Source organism: Carcharhinus amblyrhynchos, chromosome 9 (genome assembly GCF_965287045.1).
Source record: "Carcharhinus amblyrhynchos chromosome 9, sCarAmb.v2.hapA, whole genome shotgun sequence".
In the NCBI taxonomy this organism is placed as follows: Eukaryota; Metazoa; Chordata; class Chondrichthyes; order Carcharhiniformes; family Carcharhinidae; genus Carcharhinus; species Carcharhinus amblyrhynchos.
The window spans coordinates 87,568,552-87,592,750 of record NC_137332.1 but is presented as its reverse complement, the minus strand read 5'-3'; the positions used below and the strand labels follow the sequence as shown (position 1 = coordinate 87,592,750).

General features: G+C 46.7%; 1 protein-coding gene across 5 annotated transcripts in view; it reads left to right on the top strand.

The window, feature by feature from the left end:
- Positions 1 to 24,199, top strand: part of tnr (tenascin R (restrictin, janusin)) — a 281,530-nt gene that overhangs the window by 128,120 nt on the left and 129,211 nt on the right. For 4 of the 5 annotated variants that reach the window (XM_080196056.1, XM_080196053.1, XM_080196054.1 and 1 more), the window contains 3 exons: positions 4,135 to 4,250; positions 7,073 to 7,223; positions 17,756 to 18,025. In XM_080196056.1, the coding sequence (XP_080052182.1) occupies positions 4,135 to 4,250; positions 7,073 to 7,223; positions 17,756 to 18,025 (537 nt within the window). The remainder of the gene's footprint in view (positions 1 to 4,134; positions 4,251 to 7,072; positions 7,224 to 17,755; positions 18,026 to 24,199) is intronic. The other variant, XM_080196057.1, reaches the window with a different exon arrangement.

Here is a 24,199-nt window from a genome sequence, read left to right as displayed (position 1 = left end):
TCCTGACAATGTAGGACTCCGTAAGAAGTCTCACAACACCAGGTTAAAGACCAACAGGTTTATTTGGTAGTAAGCACCACTAGCTTTCGGAATGCTGTTCCTTTGTCAGGTGAGTGGCGAGTTCTGATCCCAAATAAGGGATTTAAAGGCACACACAGTTTACCAAATACTGATTAGAATCTGAGTCTTTACAGCTAATCTGCTATTCAAGTCTTAAAGGTGTAGACAATGTGAGTGGAGATAGCATTAAGCATAGCTTAAAGAGATGTGTATTGTCTCCAGACAGGACAGGAAGTGAGATGTTGCAAGCCCAGGCAAGTCATGAGGGTTACAGATCGTGTGACATGAACTCAAGATCCCTGTTGAAGCCGTCCTCATGTGTGTGGAATTTGGTTATCAATTTCTGCTCAGCGACTCTGCGCTGTCATATGTCGTGATCCTTGTATACGGAGGGCTTGTCCATAGGGGATGGCTTCTTTAACGTGTTTAGCGTGGAAGCTGGAGAAGTGGAGCATCGTGAGGTTATCTGTGGGCTTGCAGTACAGTGAGGTGCTGAGGTGACCGTCCTTAATGGAGATGCGTGTGTCCAAGAATGCAACCGATTCTGGACAATAATCCATGGTGAGTCTGACGTCATCATACAGATGTTTCAGTGAATGTTCACCATGAGCCCAAAGGAAGAAAGTGTCATTGATGTATCTAGTGTATGGCATCAGTTGAAGGTCCTGTGCTGTTAAAAAGTCTTGTTTGAACCTGTGCATGAAGATGTCGGCATATTGAAGTGCGAATTTGGTCCCCATGGCTGTTCTGTGTGTCTGGATGAAGAACTGGTTGTTGAAGGTGAAGACATTGTGATCCAGGGTGAAGTGGTTGAGTTGTAAAATTGCATCTGGAAACTGGCAGTTGTCGGCGTTGAGTACTGAGGCAGTCGCAGCAATGCCATCGTCGTGAGGGATGCTGGTGTAGAGTGCTGAGACATCCATTGTGATGAGGAGTGTCCCTGGTTCAACTGCTCCATGTGTGCTGAGTTTCCGTAGGAAGTTCGTAGTGTTGCAACAAAAGCTGGGGGTTCTTTGTACAATGGGTTTCAGGATGCCCTCGATGTAGCTGGAGAGGTTCTTGCACAGGGTCCCATTGCCTGATATGATAGGATGGTCGGGTGTGTTTGCCTTCTTTGGGAGGCAATAGAGATCTCCAACGCGGGGAGTTCGTGGGATGAGAGCACAGAGGATGCTCTGAAGGTCCGGATCAAAAGTCCTGATCAGAGTGTTGAACTGACGGGTGTGATCTTTGGTCAGATCTGCGAGTAACTGTTTGAGTGTTTCTTGTTGTTCAGTTGTCCGTACACTTCTTTGCAGTAATCCGCTCTGTTCAGTATGACGATGGCCCCTCCTTTGTCTGCTGGTTTGATGACAATGTTGCGGTTGGTCTTGAGAGTGCGGATGGCATTGCGTTGTGCTTGGATGATGTTCGGGGCTGTCTTATGAGTGTGGTTAGTGAATCTGGTGTTAACGCACCTCCTGATGGCTTGAGCATACATGTCAAGACGAGGGCAGCAGTCTTCCGGAATAGTCCAATACAACTTTTTCCTCTTCATTTGCTGCATGCGGATCTTTCTGTCGGCTGTTCTGGTTCATTGGCTATCTCATTGTGTTCGCTGTTGGCCTCTTGGGGTTTGTGGAAGAACTTTCGCAGCCTCATTTGCCTGATGAATTCTTCTGTGTCCGCTATGAGACTGATGGGGTCTATTTTGGTGATGGGGCTGAAATTGAGCCCTTGGCTGAGAACTTCGATTTCATCTGGTTGAAGTGTGTAGTCCGACAAGTTGACAATAAACTTCCCTGCGGTGGTACTGTTTTCTAATGTGGTACCGGGGGAGGCTTGGTTGCTGCTGGTGGTGATGCTGAGTTTCTCAAGTTTCCTGTTCTTGGTGTACATGTAGATGGTGTAGTTTCTTTGTCTTGCCTGCTTGGCAGAGTTTCGCAGCTGGTCTGTGTCCTGAGCGCAAGTTGAGAATATGAATTCTATCTTGGTTTCCAGGATGCGGCTTTTGCTGTAGATCTGGAGTATGAGGTGGTTGAGGAGTGTGAGGGAGATGCGACGGCAAAGTCTCTCAGTGTAGTTTGTGTTATAGGCTGACCTGAGTGGGTTTGTGATCTGTAATCCTTTCGGTATAATGTCTGCTTTCTTGCATCTTTGTAAAAACTTGATGTCTGTGTTGATATGCGCGATCTTCTTGGAGATCCTCTTCACTTGGAGCCGATAGTTTGCGGTGTCGATGGTAGTCATGATGTGGAGATGCCGGCGATGGACTGCAGTAAACGTAGTAAGAAGTCTCACAACACCAGGTTAAAGTCCAACAGGTTTATTTGTTAGTACACACCACTAGCTTTCAGAGCGCTGTTTCTTCGTCAAGTGACTGGAGAGTTCTGATCCCAAACAGGACATATAAAGGCGCACACAGTTTACGGAACACTGATTAGAATCTGAGTCTTTACAGCTAATCTGCTATTCAAGTCTTAAAGGTGTAGACAATGTGAGTGGAGAAAGCATTAAGCATTAGGTTAAAGAGATGTGTATTGTCTCCAGACAGGACAATAAGTGAGATGTTGCAAGTTCAGGCAAGTCTTGGGGGTTACAGATAGTGTGACATGAACCCAAGACCCTGGCTGAGGCTGTCCTCATGTGCGTGGAACTTGGCTATCAGTTTCTGCTCAGCAATTCTGCGCTGTCATATGTTGTGAAGGCCGCCTTGGAGAATGTTTACCTGAAGATCAGAGACCGAATGCCCGTGACCACTGAAGTGTTCGCCAACAGGAAGGGAACAGTCTTGCCTGGTGATTGTCGAGCAGTGTTCATTCATCTGTTGTCGTAGCATCTGCATGGTCTCCCCAGTGTACCATGCCTTGGGACATCATTTCCTGCAGTGTATCAGGCAGACAATGTTGGCCGAGTTGCAGGAGTATGTGCCGTGTACCTGGTGGATGGTGTTCTCACGTGAGATGATTGCATCCATGTCGATGATCTGACATGTCTTGCAGAGGTTGCTGTGGCAGGGTTGTGTGGTGTTGTGGTCACTGTTCTCCCTAAGGCTGGGTAGTTTGCTGTGGACAATGGTCTGTTTGAGGCTGTGTGGTTGTTTGAAGGCAAGAAGTGGGGGTGTGGGGATGGCCTTGGCGAGATGTTCGTCTTCATCAATGACATGTTGAAGGCTCTGGAGAAGATGTTGTAGCTTCTCTGCTCCGGGGAAGTACTGGACGACAAAGGGTACTCTGTCCATCGTGTCCCGTGTTTGTCTTCTGAGGAAATTGGTGCGGTTTTTTGCTGTGGTGCGTTGGAACTGTCAATCGACGAGTCGAGCGCTCAGAACTCCCTCAGTACTGACTCTCTATGCAGGGCTCCTTCTGTACTGACCCTCTGACCGTGCAGCATTCTCTCAGTACTGTCCCTTTTACAGTGCAGGTCTCCCTCAGTATTGACCCTCTGATGGTGCAGCATTTCCTCAGTACTGACCCTCTGACAGTGCAGCATTTCCTCAGTACTGATCTTCTCTGACAATGCAACACTCTTTCAGTGCTGAACCTCCGACAGTGCAGGGCTCCTTCTTTTCTGACCCCCTGACAGCTTAGGGCTCCCCCAATTCTGACCCTCTGACCGTTCAGCACTGTCTCAGTACTGCCCCTCTGACGGTGCAGGGCTCCCTTAGTGCAGCACTCCTTCAGTTCTGATCTGTGACAGCACAGGCCTCCCTCAGTGCTAACCCTCACAATAGTACATGAGTCCTTCAGTCCTGACTCTCTGACAGTGCAGCACTCCCTCAAGAGTTCTGCAAAACCAATCTCTGATCTTGGACTAATTAATCTTTATTCGCTCTTAATGTGCAGAGACAGCATGCTCTGATTCCTGCAGGTCACAGTTACATGAGTGACCACAGTTAAAAATTAATTTAATCGCTCTGACACTTCCAGCGACCTTGCAAGGTGGTCAAATGGTTGGGTGAAAATGCTAACTTCCTTTCTTGCATTTGGAGTAACAGTTATTAATATTCTGATATGGGGATGGTTTGAATATGTTTGACATCTCACAGTCCAATCTCATCAGCTAGTTGTGATTAATTGGATAATCTCTCCACAGATCTCTCCACTCCTCAAGGCCTTCATTTCAGATCCCTCTCTGAGACAGCAGTGGAGCTTCAGTGGCAACCTCTTCCCTTTTGGATTGATGGCTGGGAAATTAGTTTTATTGCAAAGGTAAATCATTGCCAGTGTGCAAACACTCAGGGACCCGAACATTGTTCGGAGCAGAGCTGAGCCCAGCAAAGTGGTCCATTACTTTCCTCTTGGCACGATGCTCATTATAACTCAAAGCTTCTAGCTTGGTGGCTGGGTGGGGGATTCAGTCTGGCGTCTGGGTGGGGGATTCAGTCTGGCGCCTGGGTGGGGGATTCAGTCTGGCGCCTGGGTGGGGGATTCAGTCTGGCGTCTGGGTGGGGGATTCAGTCTGGCGTCTGGGTGGGGGATTCAGTCTGGCGTCTGGGTGGGGGATTCAGTCTGGCGCCTGGGTGGGGGATTCAGTCTGGCGTCTGGGTGGGGGATTCAGTCTGGCGTCTGGGTGGGGGATTCAGTCTGGCGTCTGGGTGGGGGATTCAGTCTTCAATCGCCCTCGTATCAATGTTTTGGCATCAGTATGTTGGAGTTTTCTCTCTCAAGCTCCTCTTTGACCATCCCTTCTCTCTCTGACTCTCCTCTGTCTCTTTGTCTCTGACCCTCCCCTCTCTCCCCAACCCCTCCCCTCTCTCCCCAACCTCTCCCCTCTCTCCCCAACTTCTCCCCTGACTCTTGCTCCTCTCCCCTGACCCTTCCCCCTCTCCCCTGACCCTTGCTCCTCTCCCCTGACCCTTCCCCCTCTCTCCTGACCCTTCCCCATCTCCCCTGACCCTTCCCCCTCTCCCCTGACCCTTCCCCCTCTCCTCCTGACCCTCCCCCCCTCTCCCTCTCCTCCTCTCTCCCACATCCCCCCCTCTCCACATCCTCCCTCCTCTCCCCCCCACCCCCTCTCCCCCCTTCCCCCCTCCCCTCCTCCCCTCTCTCCCCCCCTCCCCTCTCTCCCCCCCCTCCCCCCCCTCCCCTCTCTCCCCCCCTCCCTGCTCTCCCCTCCTCCCCTGCTCTCCCCCCCCCGCTCTCCCCACCTCCCTCCTTCTCCCCCTGTCGCCCTCTCCCCCGTCGCCCTCTCCCTTCCCTCTCTCCCCCTGACACTTCCCTCTCTCCCCCAACACTTCCCCCTCTCCCCCACACCCTTCCCCCTCTCCCCCACACCCTTCCCCCTCTCCCCCACACCCTTCCCCCTCTCCCCCTCACCTCCTCCCTCTCCCCCTCACCTTCCCCCTCACCTTCCCCCTCTCCCCCCACCTTCCCCCTCTCCCTCTCACCTTACCCCTCTCCCCCTGACCCTCTCCCTGACCCTCCCCCTCTCCCTCCCCCCTCCCCTCTCCCCTCTCCCCCTCCCCTCTCCCCCTCCCCTCTCCCCCTCCCCTCTCCCCCTCTCCCTCCCCCCTCTCCCCCTCTCCCTCCCCCCTCTCCCCCTCTCCCTCCCCCTCCCCCTCTCTCCCCCCCCTTACCTCTCCCCCTCCCCTCTCCCCCTCTCCCTCCCCCCTCTCCCCCTCTCCCTCCCCCTCCCCCTCTCTCTCCCCCTCTTACCTCACCCCCTCTCCCCCTCTCCCCTACTCTCTCCCCCTCCCTCCCACTCTCTCCCCCTCCCCCCCTCACCCCCCTCTCCTCCTCTCACCCCCCTCCCCCCTCCCTCCCCCCTCTAACCTCCCTCCTCCCTCCCCCCCTCCCTCCCCCCTCCCTTCCCCCCCTCCCTCGACGCTCCCCCCTTCCTCGACCTTCCATCCTCTTTCCCGCTCCCTGAACCCACCAACCTCTCCCCTCCCTCAACCATCTCCCCTCACTCTCCCCCAACCCTCTTCCCCCCCACCCTCCCCAACCCTCTTCCCCCCCCCTCCCCAACCCTCTTCCCCCCTCCCTCGAACTCTCTCCCCTCCCTCCCCCACAACTCTCTCCCCTCCCCTCTCTCCAGCCCCTCCCCTCCCTTCTGTCCAGACCCTCCCTCTCTCTCCCTGACCCCCCTCCTCTCTCTCCCTGACCCCCCTCCTCTCTCTCCCTGACCCTCCTCCTCTCTCTCCCTGACCCCCCTCCTCTCTCTCCCTGACCCCCCTCCTCTCTCTCCCTGACCCCCCTCCTCTCTCTCCCTGACCCCCCTCCTCTCTCTCCCTGACCCCCCTCCTCTCTCTCCCTGACCCCCCTCCTCTCTCTCCCTGACCCTCCTCCTCTCTCTCCCTGACCCCCCCTCTCTCCCTGACCCCCCCTCCTCTCTCTCCCTGACCCCCTCCTCTCTCTCCCTGACCGCCCCTCCCTCTCTCCCTGACCCCCCCCTCCTCTCTCTCCCTGACCCCCCCTCTCTCCCTGACCCCTCCTCCTCTCTCTCCCTGACCCCCCCCTCCTCTCTCTCCCTGACCCCTCCTCCTCTCTCTCCCTGACCCCCCCTCCTCTCTCTCCCTGACCCCCCCTCCTCTCTCTCCCTGACCCCTCTTCCCCCTTTTCCTGACCCACACTCCTTCTGCCCTGACCCCACCCCCATTGACCTCCACCCTCTCCCCACTGATTCTCCTCCCTCTCCCTGCCCCCTGACCCTCTCCCTGCCCCCTGACCCTCTCCCTCCCCTTCTCAGACCCTCCCCCTCTCTCTTACCCTCCCTCTTCCCCTCTCTCTCTGAAACTCCACCCTCCTTTCTGACTCTCCCCCTTCTCACTCTCCCCCAGTTCTCCACCCCTCTCTGTCTCTCTCTCCCTCTCGCTGTCTCTCCTGCTCTCTTTCTCACCTTCCCCACCTCTGTCTCTGACTCTCTCCTCCTCCCTCTCTGACCTTTCCCTCTCTCTGGCTCTACTCTTTCTGACTGTCCCTTCTCTCCCTCTAACTCTCCTCTCTCCCTCTGACCCTGCCCCCTCTCTGTCTCTGACTCTCCTCTCTCTCTGACTCACCCTTTCTCGGACTATGTCTGATCTGTTTTTCAGAGTAATGAGGGGGGAATGGTAGTGCAGCTTCCCAGTACTGTCACATCTTTTAACCAGTCAGGATTGAGACCTGGTGAGGATTACACAGTGAACCTGGTCGCACTCAAAGATCAGAGCAGAAGTCCACCAGCAACAGCAACTGTGTCAACCCGTGAGTTAAAGCATCTTTCATAAATCAAATCATCTGGAGTACAGCTTCTACATTTATTGATTCTCACTAGGATACAAGTTACATGCATTGAGTCTCACTGGGGTATGGGTTACACGCACACTGACTCTCACTGGGGTATGGGTTACACACACACTGACTCTCACTGGGGTATGGGTTACACACACACTGACTCTCACTGGGGTATGGGTTACACACACACTGACTCTCACTGGGGTATGGGTTACACACACACTGACTCTCACTGGGGTATGGGTTACACACATACTGACTCTCACTGGGGTATGGGTTACACACACACTGACTCTCACTGGGGTATGGGTTACACACACACTGACTCTCACTGGGGTATGGGTTACACACACACTGACTCTCACTGGGGTATGGGTTACACACACACTGACTCTCACTGGAGTATGGGTTACACACACACTGACTCTCACTGGGGTATGGGTTCAACATTCACTGATTTTCACTGGAGTAATGACATTAAGACGAGTGGCAGAGCAAAATATGCAGAGGACGCTGAAAGTCTGCAAAGGGATATAGATAGTCTAAGTGAGTGGGCAAGGATCTGGCAGATGGAGTACAATATTGGTCAATGTGTGAGGTCATCCATTTTGGTAGGAATAACAGCAAAATGGACTCTTATTTAAATGATAAAAAATGCAGCATGCTGCTGTACAGAGGGACCTGGGTGTCCTTGTGCAGGAATCTCAAGGAGTTGGTTTGTAGATGAGCAGATAATTAAGAAGGCAAATGCAATTTTGTCCTTCATTGCTAGAGGGATGGAGTTTAAAAACAGCAAGATTATGTTGTAGCTGTATAAGGTGCTGGTGAGGCCACACCTGGAGTACTGTGTACTGTTTTGGTCTCCTTACTTGAGAAAGGATATACTGGCACTGGAGGGGGTGCGGAGGAGATTCACTAGGTTGATTCCGGAGTTGAGAGGGTTGGCTTATGAGGACAGACTGAGTAGACTGGGGCTATACTCATTGGAATTCAGAAGAATGAGGGGAGATATTTTAGAAACATACAAAAAAAACATAGAAACACAGAAAAACTACAGCACAATACAGGCCCTTCAGCCCACAAAATTATGCCAAACATGTCCCTACCTTCGAGATTACTAGGCTTACCTATAACCCTCTATCTTACTAAGTTCCATGCACTTATCTAAAAGTCTCTTAAAAGATCCTATCAAATCCACCTCCATCACCGTTGCCGGCAGCCCACTCCACGCACCCACCACTCTCTGAGTGAAAAACTTACCCCTGACATCTCCTCTGTACCTACTCCCCAGCACCTTAAAGCTGTGTCCTCTTGTGGCAACCATTTCAGCCCTGGAAAAGCCCTCTCACTATCCACTCGAACAATACCTCTCAACATCTTATACACCTCTATCAGGTCACCCCTCATCCTTTGTCTCTCCAAGGAGAAAAGGCCGAGCTCCCTCAACCTATCCTCATATGGCATGTCACCCAATCCAGGCAACATCCTTGTAAGTCTCCTCTGCACTCTTTCTATGGCTTCCACATCCTTCCTGTAATGAGGCGACCAGAACTGCGCACAGTACTCCAAGTAGGGCCTGACCAAGGTCCTTTTTTGCTGCAACATTATCTTTCGACTCCTAAACTCAATTCCTCGATTGATGAAGGCCAATACACCATACGCCTTCTTAACCACAGCTTCAACCTGCGCAGCTGCTTTGAGCGTCCTATGAATTCGGACCCCAAGATCCCTCTGATCTTCCACACTGCCAAGAGACCTACCATTAATATTATATTCTACCATCCTGTTTGACCTGCCAAAATGAACCACTTCATACTAATCTGGGTTGAACTCCATCTGCCACTTCTCCGCCCAGTCTTGCATCCTATCAATGTCTCGCTGCAACTTCTGACATCCCACCACACTATCCATAACACCTCCAAGCTTTGTGTCATCAGCAAACTTACCAACCCATCCCCTCCACTTCCTCATCCAGGTCATTTATAAACATCACAAAGAGTAAGGGTCCCAGAACAGATCCCTGGGGCACTCCACTGGTGACTGACCTCCATGCAGAATATGACATATGACCCATCTATAATCACTCTTTGTCTTCTGTGGGCAAGCCAGTTCTGGATCCACAAAGCATTGTCCCCTTGGATCCCATGTACCCTCACTTTCTCAATAAGCCTTGCATGGGGCACTTTATCAAATGCCTTGCTGAAGTCCATATATACTACGTCTACTGCTCTTCCTTCATCAATGTGTTTAGTACGTCCTCAAAAAATTCAATCAGGCTTGTAAGGCATGATCTACTTTTGACAAAACCATGCTGACTATTCTTAATCATATTATACCTCTCCAAATGTTCATAAATCCTGCCTCTCAGGATCTTTTCCATCAGCTTACCAACCACTGAGGTTAGTCTCACTGGTCTATAATTTCAAGGGCTATCTCTACTCCCTTTCTTGAATAAAGGAACAACATCCGCAATTCTCCAATCCTCTGGAACCTCTCCTGTCTCCATTGATGATACAAAGATCATTGCCAGAGGCTCAGCAATCTCCTCCCTCACCTCCCACAGTAGCCTGGGGTACATCCCATCCTGCCCCGGCGACTTATCTGACTTGATGCTTTTCAAAAGCTCCAATGCATCCTCTTTCTTAATATCTACACGCTCAAGCTTTTCAGTCCACTGCAAGTCTGCACTACAACCACAAAGATCCTTTTCCATTGTGAATACTGAAGTAAAGTGTTCATTAAGTACCTCTGCTATTTCTTCCGGTTCCATATAAACTTTCCCACCGTCACACTTGATAGGTCCTATTTTTCACATCTTATCCTCTTACTCTTCACATACTTGTAGAATGCCTTGGGGTTTTCCTTAATCCTGCCTGCCATAGCCTTCTCATTGCCCGTTCTGGCTCTCCTAATTTCCTTCTCAAGATCCTTCCTATTAGCCACATACTCTTCTAAATCTCTAACATTACCTAGCTCTCTAAACATTTTGTAAGCTTTTCTTTTCTTCTTGACTAGATTTATTACAGCCTTTGTGCACCATGGTTCCTGTAACCTACTATTAACTTCCCTGTCTCATTGGAACATTGCTGTGCAGAACTCCAGACAAATATTCCCTGAAAATTTGCCACATTTCTTCCGTACATTTCCCTGAGAAAACCTCTTTCCAATTTAAGCCTCTAATTTCCTGCCTGATAGCCTCGTAATTCCCCTTACTCCAATTAAACACTTTTCTAACTTGTCTGATCCTATCTCTCACCAATGCTATTGTAAAGGAGATTGAATTAAAATCACTATCTCAAAAATATTCTCCCACTGAGAGATCTGACACCTGACCGGGTTCATTTCCCAATACCAAATCAAGTACAGCCTTTCCTCTTGTAGGCTTATCCACATACTGTGTCAAGGAACCCTCCTGAACATACCTAACAAACTCCTCCCCATCTAAAAGGTTCCAAAAGAAATCTGGGAAATTATAGGCCAGTAAGTTTGACGTCGGTGGTTGGCAAGTTATTGGAAGGTGTGATAAGGGATAGGATCTACAAATATTTGGATAGACAGGGGCTTATTAGGGAGAGTCAACACGGCTTTGTGCGTGGTAGGTCATGTTTGACCAATCTATTAGAGTTTTTTGAGGAGGTCACCAGGAAAGTGCATGAAGGGAAGGCGGTGGATGTTGTCTACCTGGATTTCAGCATGGCCTTTGACAAGGTCCCTCATGAGAGGTTACTTAGGAAGGTTCAGTCAAACGTATAGATGGGGAGGTTGTAAATTTGATTAGACACGGGCTTAATAGAAGAAACCAGAGAGTGGTTGTGGAGGATTGCTTCTCTGAGTGGAGGCCTGTGGCGAGTGGAGTACCGCAGGGATCGGTGTTGGGCCCATTGTTGTTTGTCATCTATGTCAATGATTTGGATGATAATATGGTAAACTGGGTCAGCAAATTTGCTGATGATACAAAGATTGGAAGTGTAGTGGACAGTGGGGAAGGTTTTCATAGCTTGCAGCGGGATTTGGGCCAACTAGAAAAATGGGCTGAAAAATGGCAAATGGAATTTAACGCAGACAAGTGTGAGGTATTTCACTTTGGAAGGACAAACCAAAGTAGAACATACAGGGTAAATGGTAGGACTCTGAAGTGTGCAGTTGAACAGAAGGATCTGGGAATACAGGTACAGAATTCCCTAAAAGTGATGTCACAGGTGGATAGGGTCATAAAAAGTGCTTTCGATACATTGGCTTTTATAAATCAGAGTATCGAGTACAAAGGTTGGAGTGTTATGATAAGGTTATGTAAGGCATTGGTGAGGCCGAATTTAGAGTATTGTGTACAATTTTGGTCACCTAGTTACAGGAAGGATGTAAATAAGGTTGAAAGAGTGCAGAGAAGGTTCACAAGGGTGTTGCCAGGACTTGAGAAGCTGAGTTACAGAGATTGAATAGATTCGGAATTTATTCCTTGGAGCGTAGAAGAATGAGGGGAGATTTGATAGAGATGCATAAGATTTTGATGGGTATAGATAGGGTGAATGCAAGTGGGCTTTTTCCTCTGAGGCTAGGGAAGAAAAAAACCAGAGGGCATGGGTTAAGGTTGAAAGGAGAAAAGCTTAAAGGCGGAGGGGGGGAGGGGGCTTCTTCACGCAGAGAGTGGTGGGCTTGTGGAATGAGCTGCCGGATAAAGTGGTAAAAAGGGGGTCACTTTTAACATTGAAGAAAAACTTGGACGGGTTCATGGATGAGAGGGGTGTGGAGGGATATGGTTCAAGTGCAGGTCAGTGGGACTAGGCAAAAAATGGTTCGGCGCAGACAAGAAGGGCCAAAAGGCCTGTTTCTGAGCTGTAATATTCTATGGTTTTATGGTTCTAAACCTCTTACCCTAGACAGATTCCAATCAATATTTGGGAAATTAAAATTTCCCATCATGACAACTCTTATTATTACACCTTTCCAGGATCTGCTTCCCAATCTGCTCCTCAACATCCCTGTTACTATTGGATGACCTATAGAAAACACCCAGTAAAGTTATTGACCCCTTCCTGTTCCTAACCTCTAAGAACAGAGATTCCGTAGACAATCCCTCCATGGCATCCATATTTTCTACAGCCCTGACACTATCTCTGATCAACAGTGCCACTCCCCCACCTCTTTTGCCTCCCTCCTAAAACATCTGAAACCTGGCACTTGAAGTAACCAGTCGTGTCCCCGAGACATCCAAGTCTCTGTAATGGTCACCACATCACATTTCCAAGTAGTGACCCATGCTCTAAGCTCATCCATTTTGTTCGCAACACTTCTTAAAATAGACACATATCAAACCTTCGGTCTGAGTGCTCCCCTTCTCTATCATCTGCCAGTCCTCTCTCTCACACTGTTGACAAGCTTTCTCTAATTGTGAGCTAACCTCCTCTCTCCCAGTCACTTCAATTTGATTTCCCACCCCCCAACCATTCTAGTTTAAACTCTCCCCATTAGCCTTAGCAAACCTCCCTGCCAGGATATTGGTCCCCCTGGGATTAAAGTGCAACCCGTCCTTTTTGTACTGGTCACACCTGCCCCAGAAGAGGTCCCAATGATCCAGAAACCTGAATTCCTGCCCCCACTCCAATCCCTCAGCCACACATTTATCCTCCACCTCATTCCATTCTTACTCTCACAGTCTTGTGGCACAGGCAACAATCCCGACGTTACTACCTTTGCAGTCCTTCTTCTCAACTCCCTTCCTAACTCCCTATATTCTCCTTTCCGGACCTCTTCACTTTTCCTACCTATGTCATTGGTCATATGTCATCAAACAAAAGAGTTTATGAAGGAAATAGATAAGATAGAAGCAGAGAAATTGCTTCCACTGACGAGTGAAACTAGAATTAGGAAGCATAGACTCAAAATAAGGAGAAGCAAATTTAGGACTGAATTAAGGAGGAACTTCTTCATGCACAAAGGGTTGTGAATCTGTGGAATTCTCTGCCCAGTGAAGCAGTTAAGGCTACCTCATTGAATGTTTTTTAGGCAAGTTCATGTTTTTGAACAGTAAAGGAATTAAGATTTATGGTGAATGGGCAGGTAGTAGAGCTGAGTCCACAAAAAGATCAGCATGATCTTATTGAATGGCAGAGCAGGCTCGAGAAGCCAGATGGCCTGCTCCCGCTTTTAGTTCTTATGTTCTTATGTAAGGGCTTCATACACACTGACTCTCAATGGGGTACAGGTTCAACACACATTGACTCTTACTAGGGTATGGGTTCCACACACATTGACTTTCACTGGGATGCAGGTTCCATACACACTCTCATTGGGGTACAATTCCACACACACACTGTCTTTAACATGGGGTCCTGATTATATAATTATTTTAATGCTGTTTATGGAATTAATTCTTTTTACTACAGGGAGAATGCCCTTGCTCATCCTCGAATGGTGATCAGCTAATCTTGTATGTCCACTGTTTGAACAGTTGGGAAATGTTAAATGTTATGTGCCAATGTCTGAATGAGTTGCTTGATGTGTTGACCAAAATGATATGCTCAAGGCTCTTGAGAAGAAAGTGTTCCAGAAATGACAGGCAGGGGTGTGAGGTGGGAGGGAAGCAGCGGGGAAGGAGTGATTGGTGGTGATGAGACCAAGATAGTTGGAGTATGGGGTGTGGGCCAGTTGTGTATGGGGTCTTCAGTTTATTGCTGTTACTGTGGAGACCATTTTAAAAGGAAATTAAAATTCCATTTTAAAAGGAAATTAATTTCAAAGGGCCAGCAGAAAAAGTGATGTAATGAGAATTTCATGTTTTAAGACGTCTATTATAATAAAACTACTAAAATGAACATTGGTCAAACGTTTCTTTCCAGATGACATTTTGACAGGATGGTTAGCAGGCCTATCTTAGTTCTCCAGCATACTAGCCCAGTTGCCAAATTCATATCAAAGCCCTTGGAGTAGCATCTTTCATTTGCTCACCCCTTCCACCCACCACCCGTGCCCCTTATGACAGCCCATGCCCTCAAGATTGCCCGTGATGATACCTCAACCCCACCGACCCTGTCATTCATGACTTCTCAATTTCCTCCATAGCCACTTACCCCTGTGTGCACTGAGTACAGGCCTGCTAAACCATGCAATAGCAATGGAAATTATTTTTAAATCACTGGAAAAGAATACACATCTGAAATTCTAATAATCCCTGAATTCAAGCACTGCATCACAGATATTGGTAAGAAAAACAAAACATTCTCCAACGTAGAAGTAAATGTGATTCTTTAACTGCTTGTGCTTATGAGAAGCAAGAAACCAGATCAAGGAAAATTCTATTCTATGTTATTGTGAGGGTAAGGGGCTGAAAATTCTATAAACCATTTTAAAGTTGTCAGTCATTCTTCGATCAATAGACCACCTGCTGAGCTGAATCCTGGAGAGCTTTTGAAACCCAGCCAAGCATTCATAATGATTCCAACTATCATAAAAGCGATATTGTTTAAAACTGACAGGCCAGATGGTGTCCCAATTCCATTTCAAAGCAAGAATGTCTTTCAATTAATAGAAATGCTGAGTTTCTTTTCAATTTTCAAAAACACATTATTTTTAACTAAGCCAGTTCTGTCAATTAATTTAATCACAGCACAAAACATGACAGCATAGACTGATAGGACATTTCTTTTACATTTTTTAATGCATGGATAATTGGAAAAGTATTGTAATGCATGACAACAATGGCACAATGCTGATCAAAGTAAAGGGCAACTTGCAGGATTTTGGATAAAAGTAGAAAATGAAATATCTGGACGGCTATTGAAAAAGAGCAATCTTTCTTGATAGCTTTTGGCTCTGGTATGGACATAATGGGTTCTGTGCTGTAAGATTCTACGATTCATAGAGTTTCTAATGTTCTAACATCACAAAATAACATATTTAATGAGAATGGCAAAATACTACAGTTGTTGGAATCTGAAACAAAAACAAAATACTGGAGAAGATTAGTAGGTCTGACAGTAGCTGTGGGGAGAGAGTAGAGCCAATGTTTCAAGCTAGGAAAACCCTTCATCAGAGCTGAAGGCAAAGAAAATCAGATAAGATTTATATTATGAGGTGAGGGGCTATTTTTGGACAAATGGACTGTAAATGGCAACGATAAAGGTTGAAAAAGGTGCTAAAAGCGTCCATTAACTGATCTGAATGTGTGAATGGCAGAACAAAGCTACAGATTGTCAGGGGACTGAGGAATGTGGCAGGAGGTAGGGTGCTCTGGTTTGGAGACAAGATGGAGAGCGAGATTTCAAAAGTGGAAAAACAAAAATAAGAATAAAAATAGATGAATAAGCTGAAAAGAAATAAAATAAATGGAAATAGGTGGAGGGAGTATCCAGGCTCTGAAGTTGTTGAACTCAGTGTTCAGTCTGGAAGGCATGAGCTGTCCCCATTTCTATTTTTCCCCTCTGTTATTTCCCCTCTGTTATCCCCTCTGTTTCCCCTCTATTATTCCCCTCTGTCCCCATTTCTATTTTTTTTCATTTATTCTTTCCATCTCATTCATCCATTTTATCACTTTTTATTCTTATTCTTATTTTTCCACTGCTGATGAAATCTCGCTCTCCATCCTGCCTCCAAACTACATTAGCCCCCACCACCACCACAGGCCAACTGCCACATTCCTTAAGTAGTCGCCTAACAATCTATACTTTTGTTCTGCCATTCACACATTCCAATCACTTAATAAACAAAGAACAAAGAGAATTACACACAGGAACAGACCTTTCGGCCCTCTAAGTCTGCATTGACCATGCTACCCGACTGAACTAAAAATCTCTACCCTTCTGGGCCCATATCCCCCTATTCCCATCCTACCCATGTATTGTCAAGACATCCCTTAAAAGTCACTATCGTATCCGCTTCCACTACCTCCCCCGACAACGAGCTCCAGGCACCCACCACTCTCTGTGTAAAAAACCTGCCTTGCACATCTTTAAACTTTGCCCCTCACACCTTAAACCTATGCCCCTTAGTAATTTACTCTTCCACTGGGGAAAAAGCTTCTGACTATCCAATCTGTCTGTGCCTCTCATAGTCTTGTAGGGCAGCACGGTGGCACAGTGGTTAGCACTGTTCTTCATAGCTCCAGGGACCTGGGTTTGATTCCCGGCTTGGGTCACTGTCTGTGTGGAGTTTGCACATTCTTCTTGTGTCTGCGTGGGTTTCCTCTGGGTGCTTTGGTTTCTTCCCACAGTCCAAAGATGGCGGGTTAGGTTGAGTGGTCATGCTAAATTGCCTCTTAGTGTCCTTAGATGCGTAGGTTAGAGGGATTTGTGGGTAAATATGTAGGGATATGGGGGTAGGGCCTGGGTGGGATTGTGGTCGGTGCAGACGTGATGGGCCGAATGGCCTCTTTCTGTACTGTAGGGTTTCTATGATTCTATGACTTCTATCAGGTTGCCCCTTAACCACCGTCATTCCAGTGAGAACAAGCCAAGTTTCTCTAATCTCTCCTCATAGCTAATACCCTCCCTACCTCATAACGTCCTGGTAAATCTTTTCTGTATCCTCTCCAAAGCCTCCATATCCTTCTGGTAATGTGGCAACCAGAATTGAACACTATATTCCAAGTGCAGCCTAACTCAGACTCTATAAAGCTACAACATGACTTGCCAACTTTTAAACTCAACACCCGGTTGATAAGGCAAGCATGCCGTATGCCTTCCTGACTACCTTCCCCATCTATGCTGCCACTTTCTGTGACTTGTGTACCTGTACACCCAAATCTCTTTGTCTATCAATACTCTTAAGGGTTCTGCCAGTCAATGGACGCTTTTAGCACCTTTCTCGGCCTTTATCATCACTATTTACATGCCCTTTGTTAATTACAGCCCCCCCACCCTCATAGTATAAATCTTGTCTGATTTTCTTTACCTTCAGCTCTGGCGAAAGTTCATCCTGACTTGAAACATTGGCTCTATTCTCTCTTAGACCTGCTGAGTTCCTATAGCATTTTCTGTTTTTGTTTCATATTTCATTAGAACTTGATAACATTCAGCGCATTCATACTGGATGGATCTGTCACAGTTTAGTTATTGGACTAATAATGTGTTGTGAGTCCATGCCTGAATGTGATTTGTTTGAGTATTTGATTTCAGTTTTAATAAGAAGCTGACACAGGAAAAATGCTCACAAAGCTGCTAGATTTTCATAAAACACAGCTTGTCCATGACAAGCTTGTTGTCCATATATGACCGCAGTCCTATACTAACATGGTTGTATCTTCGCTGAATCTGAAATCATCATTCAGTTGTATTTAACATTTGCAAAGGTTTGAGTAATGGATCCAACAGTTTCTAAGGGAAACTGGGATATGCAATGAAAGCTGGCCTTGCTAAGATTGAGTCTGGAAAACAAGCTGATCTTCTGTCTGGAGTAAGTTGCTGACAATCTGTTCCATTTCTCAATGTCCCCCAGTGGGGTTGGACTTGTGTTCCATATGTGCATTCATTCTGTGTTGGAGACAGCTGCCCATTTCTTCCTGTGTTCAGTGATTGACGGGCCAAATCAGATCATCATCAGGGATGTCGCTGATACTTTTGCCTTTGTGGAATGGACACCTGCACGAGCCCATGTTGACCATGTATTGCTGTCGTATGGACTAGCCAGTGGGGCGAGTGAGAAGACCGTGCTGAGACTACAACCAACTCTGAGCCATTACACCCTGCAGAACCTGAGACCCGCATCACTGTACCAGGTATCAATCACTGGCATCCATCAGCATGGACAGAGCCAACCTGTAACTGCAGCCTTTACCACAGGTAAGGTGTCTGCAACCCATGTGTGCATCTATACATATATGCAAGAGTACGTGTATGTGTGTGTCTGTTGTAATTCTTGGCCAGAATGTAGATGTGGGTTAACATCTGGTTAGGGACAAATAATGTTTTGTTTAAAGTAGGTAAAGGTTAAGATTTGAGGCGCCTGCTTTTGAATAAAGCCGCAAGAATCCATATGTTTTGAAGGCAGCACAGTGGTTAGCACTGCTACCTTACAACAACAGAGACCCTGGTTCAATTCCAGTTTTTGATGGCTGTGTGAAATTTGCATTTTTCCTCAGGGTGTTCTGGTTTCCTCCCACAGTTTACAGATGTGCAGATTAAGTGGATTGGCCATGTTAAATGTGCTGGATTACTGGAATAGGGTGGGGTTGGTGAGGGCACGATGGGGACACGTGGGAAACACCTGATCTCTCACCTAATTTCCATTAACCAGCCCTTTACCCATAGCCTTGAATGTTATGATGTGCCAAGTGCTCATCCAGATGAACATGAGGCAACTCAACTCTACCACCCTTCCAGGTGGTGCATTCCAGACAAGTTACCACCCTCTGGATTGAGAGGTTTGTCCTCACATCCCCCCTAAACCACCTACTCCTTACCTTGATCCTACGTCCTTGTGACTGACCTTTCAACTAAGTGCTCTTTATCCACTTGATTATAGAATCCTACACTACAGGAGGCCATTCGGCCCATTGAGTCTGCACCGCCCACAATCTCACCCAGGCCCTATTCCCATAACCTCACTTATTACTTACCCTGCTAATCCTCCTGACACTAAGGTCATTTAGCAGGGCCATTCAGCCTAACCCGCACATCTTTGGATTGCGGGAGGAAGCCGGAGCACCTGGGGGAAACCCACACAGACATGGGGAGAATGTGTAACCTCCACACAGACAGTGACTGGAGGCCAGAATTGAACCCAGGTTCCTGGCGCTGTGAGACAGTAGTGCTAACCACTTTGCCACTGTGTTGCCATGTGTCTCATAATCTTGTACACCTCGATCAGGTCTTCTCTGCTCCAACAAAAGCAACGCAAACCTATCTAACCTCACTTCGTGATTTAAATGTTCCATCCCAGCAGCATCTAGTGAATCGCAATCTTTCCTGCTTTTGTACTCAATGTCTCAATTTATAAAGCTGAAGATGCCATATGCTTTGCTAACCTCTCTCATTGTCTCCACTCAGCCTCTAATATTGATGTATATGTACTCCAGCTCCTTCTGTCTTCACACTCTTTTGAATTGTGTCACTCTTTTATTGATTCATGGTATGTGGGCGTTGCTGGCTGGGCCAGCATTTACTGCCCATCCCTGAGAACATTTAAAGTCAACCACATTGTTGTGGAGACACAGATAGGCCAGACCAGGTAAGAATGGTAGATTTCCTTCCCTGAAGGTCATCAGTGAATCATAGAAGCCCTACAGTGCAGCAGGAGGCCAATCGGCCCACCAAATCTGTACCAACCCTCCGACTGAGCATCTCAACCAGACTCATAACCCATCCTTTCCCCGTGTTTTTACCCTGCTAATCTATGATTCTTGAGACACCAAGGGGCAATTTAGCATGGCCAACTACCTTATCTGCACATATTGGGCTGTCGGAGGAAAAGGAGTACCTGGAGGAAACCAATATAGACGTGGGCGAACGTGCACATTCCTCACAGACTGTGATCCAAGAAGGCTGTAATTGAATGTGGGCGTCTAGCAGTATTAACCACTGTGCCACCATACCGCCCATATGGGTTTTTACAAGAATCGATAACCTTTCATGGTTATCATTAGACCTTTAATTCCAGATTTTTATTGAGTTTAAATTTCACTATCTGCCATGATGGGATTTGAACCCCAGTCTCCAAGGCATTACCCCTGGGTCTCTGGATTACTAGTCCAGTGACAATACCACTACCCCACTGCCTCCCCAACAAACGTTTAATTTGTGTTGCCTCTGACTATCCCTTATGCCAAAATGCATCTCCTGAAATTTCATATACACTGTATCTGTCCTTTCTGCTAGCCTATCTACATCCTGTTACAGTCAATTGTATCATCCTCACTCCCTTTCAATACTGTGTTATCCCTGTCCTTGGACTGTTTGAGGTATGCAGTGTGCATGGTGCATTAGTCTACATCTAAGTGATTGATCGGGATAATAAAGACATAGAAAAGTACAGCACAGGAACAGGCCCTTTGGCGCTCCAAGCCTGTGCCGATTATGATGCCCTAACTAAATTTTAAAAAATCCTTCTGCCCTTACTCAGACTGTATCCCTCTATTCCCTCCCTATTCATGCACCCACACAGATGGGTCTTAAATATTGCTAATGTGCCTGCTTCCATCACCCCCCTAGCAACATGTTCCAGGCACCTACCACTCTGTGTGAAAAACTGCCCCCCCCCCCTCACTTTGAATCTGTGTCCCCTTGTAATTGACACTTCTACCCTGGGAAAAAGCCTCTGACTATGCATTAGCCTGTACCTAACCCTGTGTTGTACCTTTCTTGGGAGTATTTGATGGAGTAAGTGTCAAGGGAGTTTGACTTGGTGTCCAAACCTGTGGAGTGCTTGTCCTGGGAATATTTGATGTAGAGAGTCATAGAGGTTTGCAGCATGAAAACAGGTCCTTCAGCACAATTTGTCCATACTGCCCAGTTTTTACCATTAAGCTGGACCCAATTGCCCACGTTTGGTGCATATCCCTCCACACCAATCTTACCTATGTAACTGTCTAAATGCTTTTTAAAAGACAAAATTGTACCTTCTTTACCACTGCCTCTGGCAGCTCGTTCCAGATGCTCACTACCCTCTGTGTGAAAAAATGACCCCTCTGGAACCTGTTGTATCTCTCCCTGCTCACCTTAAACATATGCCCTCTAGATTTAGATTCCCCTACTGTTGGGAAAAGGTGTTGACTATCTAGCTGATCTATGCCCCTCACTATTTTATAAGCCTCTATAAGATCAGTCCAAAGACCCCTTTGCTCCAGAGAAAAAAGTCCCAGTCAGTCTACCCTCTCCTTGTAACTCAAACCATCAAGTCCCGGTAGCATTCTAGTAAATCTTTTCTGCACTCTTTTCTAGTTTAATAATATTCTTTCTATAATAGGGTGGCCAGAATTGTACACAGTATTCCAAGTGTGGCCTTATTGAGTCAAGCTCCCTCAACACATAATCCATCAAACACTCCAGGGCAGGTACATCATAAAAACAGAGTAAAGCTCCCTCTACAATGTCCCCAGCAAAAAACACCCTGACTTACCAATGTCTTGTACAACTTCAACAAGATGTCCCAACTCCTGTATTCAGTGTTCTGACCAATGAAACCAAGCACGCCAAATGCCTTCTTCACCACCCTATCCACCTGTAACTCCACTTTCAAGGAGCTATGAACCTGTACTCCCAGATCTCTTTGTTCTATAACTTCCCCAACTCTCCACCATTAACTGAGTGAGTCCTACCCTAGTCTGATCTACTAAAATGCATCACCTTGCATTTATCTAAATTAAACTTCATCTGCCATTCATCAGCCCGCTGGCCCAATTGATCAAGATCCTGTTGTAATCCTAGATAACGTTCTTCATTGTCCACTATGCTACCGATCTTGGTGTCATCTGCAAACTTACTAACCATGCCTCCTATATTCTCATCCAAATTATTAATATAAATGTCAATTAACAGTGGACTCAGCACTGATCTCTGAAGCACACCACTGGTCACAGGCCTCTGGTTTGAAAAACAACCCTCTACAACCATCTTCTGTCTTCTGTCATCAAGCCAATTTTATATCCAATTGGCTACCTCACCCTGAATCCTTTGAAATTTAACCTTCTGCAACAAAGTACATGCGGTACCCTGTCAAAGCCCTTGCTTTGCGTGTATAGAAAGAGTTTCACATTGTATCTAACCCTGCGCCGTATGTGTCCTGGGAGTGTTTGATGGGGACAGTGTAGAGCGACCTGTACTTGGTATCTAACCTCATGCTGTGTCTGTCCTGGGAGTAGTTGATGGCACAGTATAGTGGGAGCTTCACTCTATATCTAACATCATACTGTGCCTGTCCTGGGATTGTTTGATGGTGACAGTGTGGATAGATCTTTACTCTGTTTTTAAACCTGTGCTGTACCCGTCCTAGGAGTGTGTGATGTATACAGTGTAGAGGAAGCATTAGTTTGTATTAATCCTATATTGATGCTATCCTGGGAGTGTTTAATGGAGAATTTTCTCTCTATCTAACCCTGTGTTGTATGTGTCTTGGGAGTGTTTCTTGGGATCAGTGATCAGGGAGCTTTACTCAGTTCCTAACCCTGTGCTGTACCTGTCTTGGTAGTGTTTGATGTGCTCAGTGTACAGGGATCTTTATTCTCTGTTTAAACCCATGCTGTACCCGTTCTGGGAGTGTTTGCTGGGGACAGTATAGAGGGAGCTTTACTGTCTGTCTAACCTGGTGCTATACCTGACTTCGGTATTTTTGAACGTGTTGTACAAACCTGTGTGTTTTAATCTCGAATCACAAATAAAGGTACTAAGTAAATTTTAAATATTTAAGCACAATATTCTTTATTTTGTAGCTACTTTGAAAATAGTTAAAGCTTGAAATGCACAAACAAAATACTCACTATCCATTACTTAACTTAAGGCTGATTTCCACTTGCATATGAAACCTGGCCAAGGTTTTGCTGCACAGAAATCAGCCTTTTCTTCTTCCAAATGTTGTCTTGTTCTGTGATCTTTAATCCCAGTGTTTTTTTAATGAACACAAGCTCTTTGTATTAACATTCTTGTAACCCAAACGTTCCTTGGCATCCGGCCAATGAATTGATCAGAAACCAAATTGCATTGCTCAGTTAGGCCAGGTTAGATAGAGCAGTGCAGAGGGTTGGGATCCGCCAGACCCCATCATTTTTAGGCTCAATGCCCATATAAAGAAACACAGGCTCCAAAAGGTCTGTAAGCAAGTTTTTTTATTTGGGAACAACCTATGACATCTATCACGTCCTTTGATGAGTTCCAAGCCAATCTGGCCATGGAAATCCCGATGTGGAGATGCCGGTATTGGACTGGGGTAAACACAATAAGAAGTCTCACAACACCAGGTTAAAGTACAACAGGCTTATTTGGTAGTAAAAGCCACTAGCTTTCGGAGCGCTGCTCCTTTGTCAGGTAAGTGGGAGTTCTGTTCATAAACGGCATGTAAAGACACAAACTCAATTTACAAAATAATGGTTGGAATGCGAGTCTTTACAGGTAATCTTAAAGGTACAGACAATGTGAGTGGAGAGAGTGTTAAGTACAGGTTAAAGAGATGTGTATTGTCTCCAGACAGGACAGTTAGTGTGAATTTGTGAGCCCAGGCAAGTCGTGGCAGTTACAGATAGTGTGACATGAACCCAAGACGGTTGAGTCCGTCCTGATGTGTGCGGAACTTGGCTATCAGTCCCTGCTCAGCGACTCTGTGCTGTCATGTACCGTGAAGGCCACCTTGGAGAATGCTTACCTGAAGATCAGAGGCCGAATGCCCGTGACTGCTGAAGTGTTCCCCAACAGGAAGAGAACAGTCTTGCCTGGTGATTGTCGAGCGGTGTTCATTCATCCGTTGTCATAGCATTTGATACACATCTCTTTAACTTGTGCTTAATGCTCTCTCCACTCACATTGTCTGTAACTTTTAAGACTTGATTACCTGTAAAGTCTTGCATTCCAACCATTAGTTTCTAAATTGAATTTCTGTCTTTATATGCCCTGTTTGTGAACAGAACTCCCACTTACCTGACGAAGGAGCAGCACTCTGAAAGCTAGTGGCTTTTACTAGAAATAAATCTGTTGGACTTTAACCTAGTGTTGTGAGACTTCTTACCATTGGAAATCCCATCATCCTTAAAAAACAACTTTGGCTAAATATCAAGTTTGCTTGACTGAAGATCTTTCAGCATTATTAAAAGTTAAATCTTTGCAGGCAATTTGGCCACAAAGGGGACAGTGTTGAGGGAGTTTTCTCTGAATCTAACCCCTTGTTCTAAGTGTTCTGAGAGGGATTGATGGGGAAGTGTCGAAGGAGCTTTATTTAGTATCTAACCCTGGGCTGTTCTTGTCCTGGGAGTGTTTGATATGGACTGTGTAAATAGAGTGTGATTCTACATCTAACCCTGTGCTGTACCTATC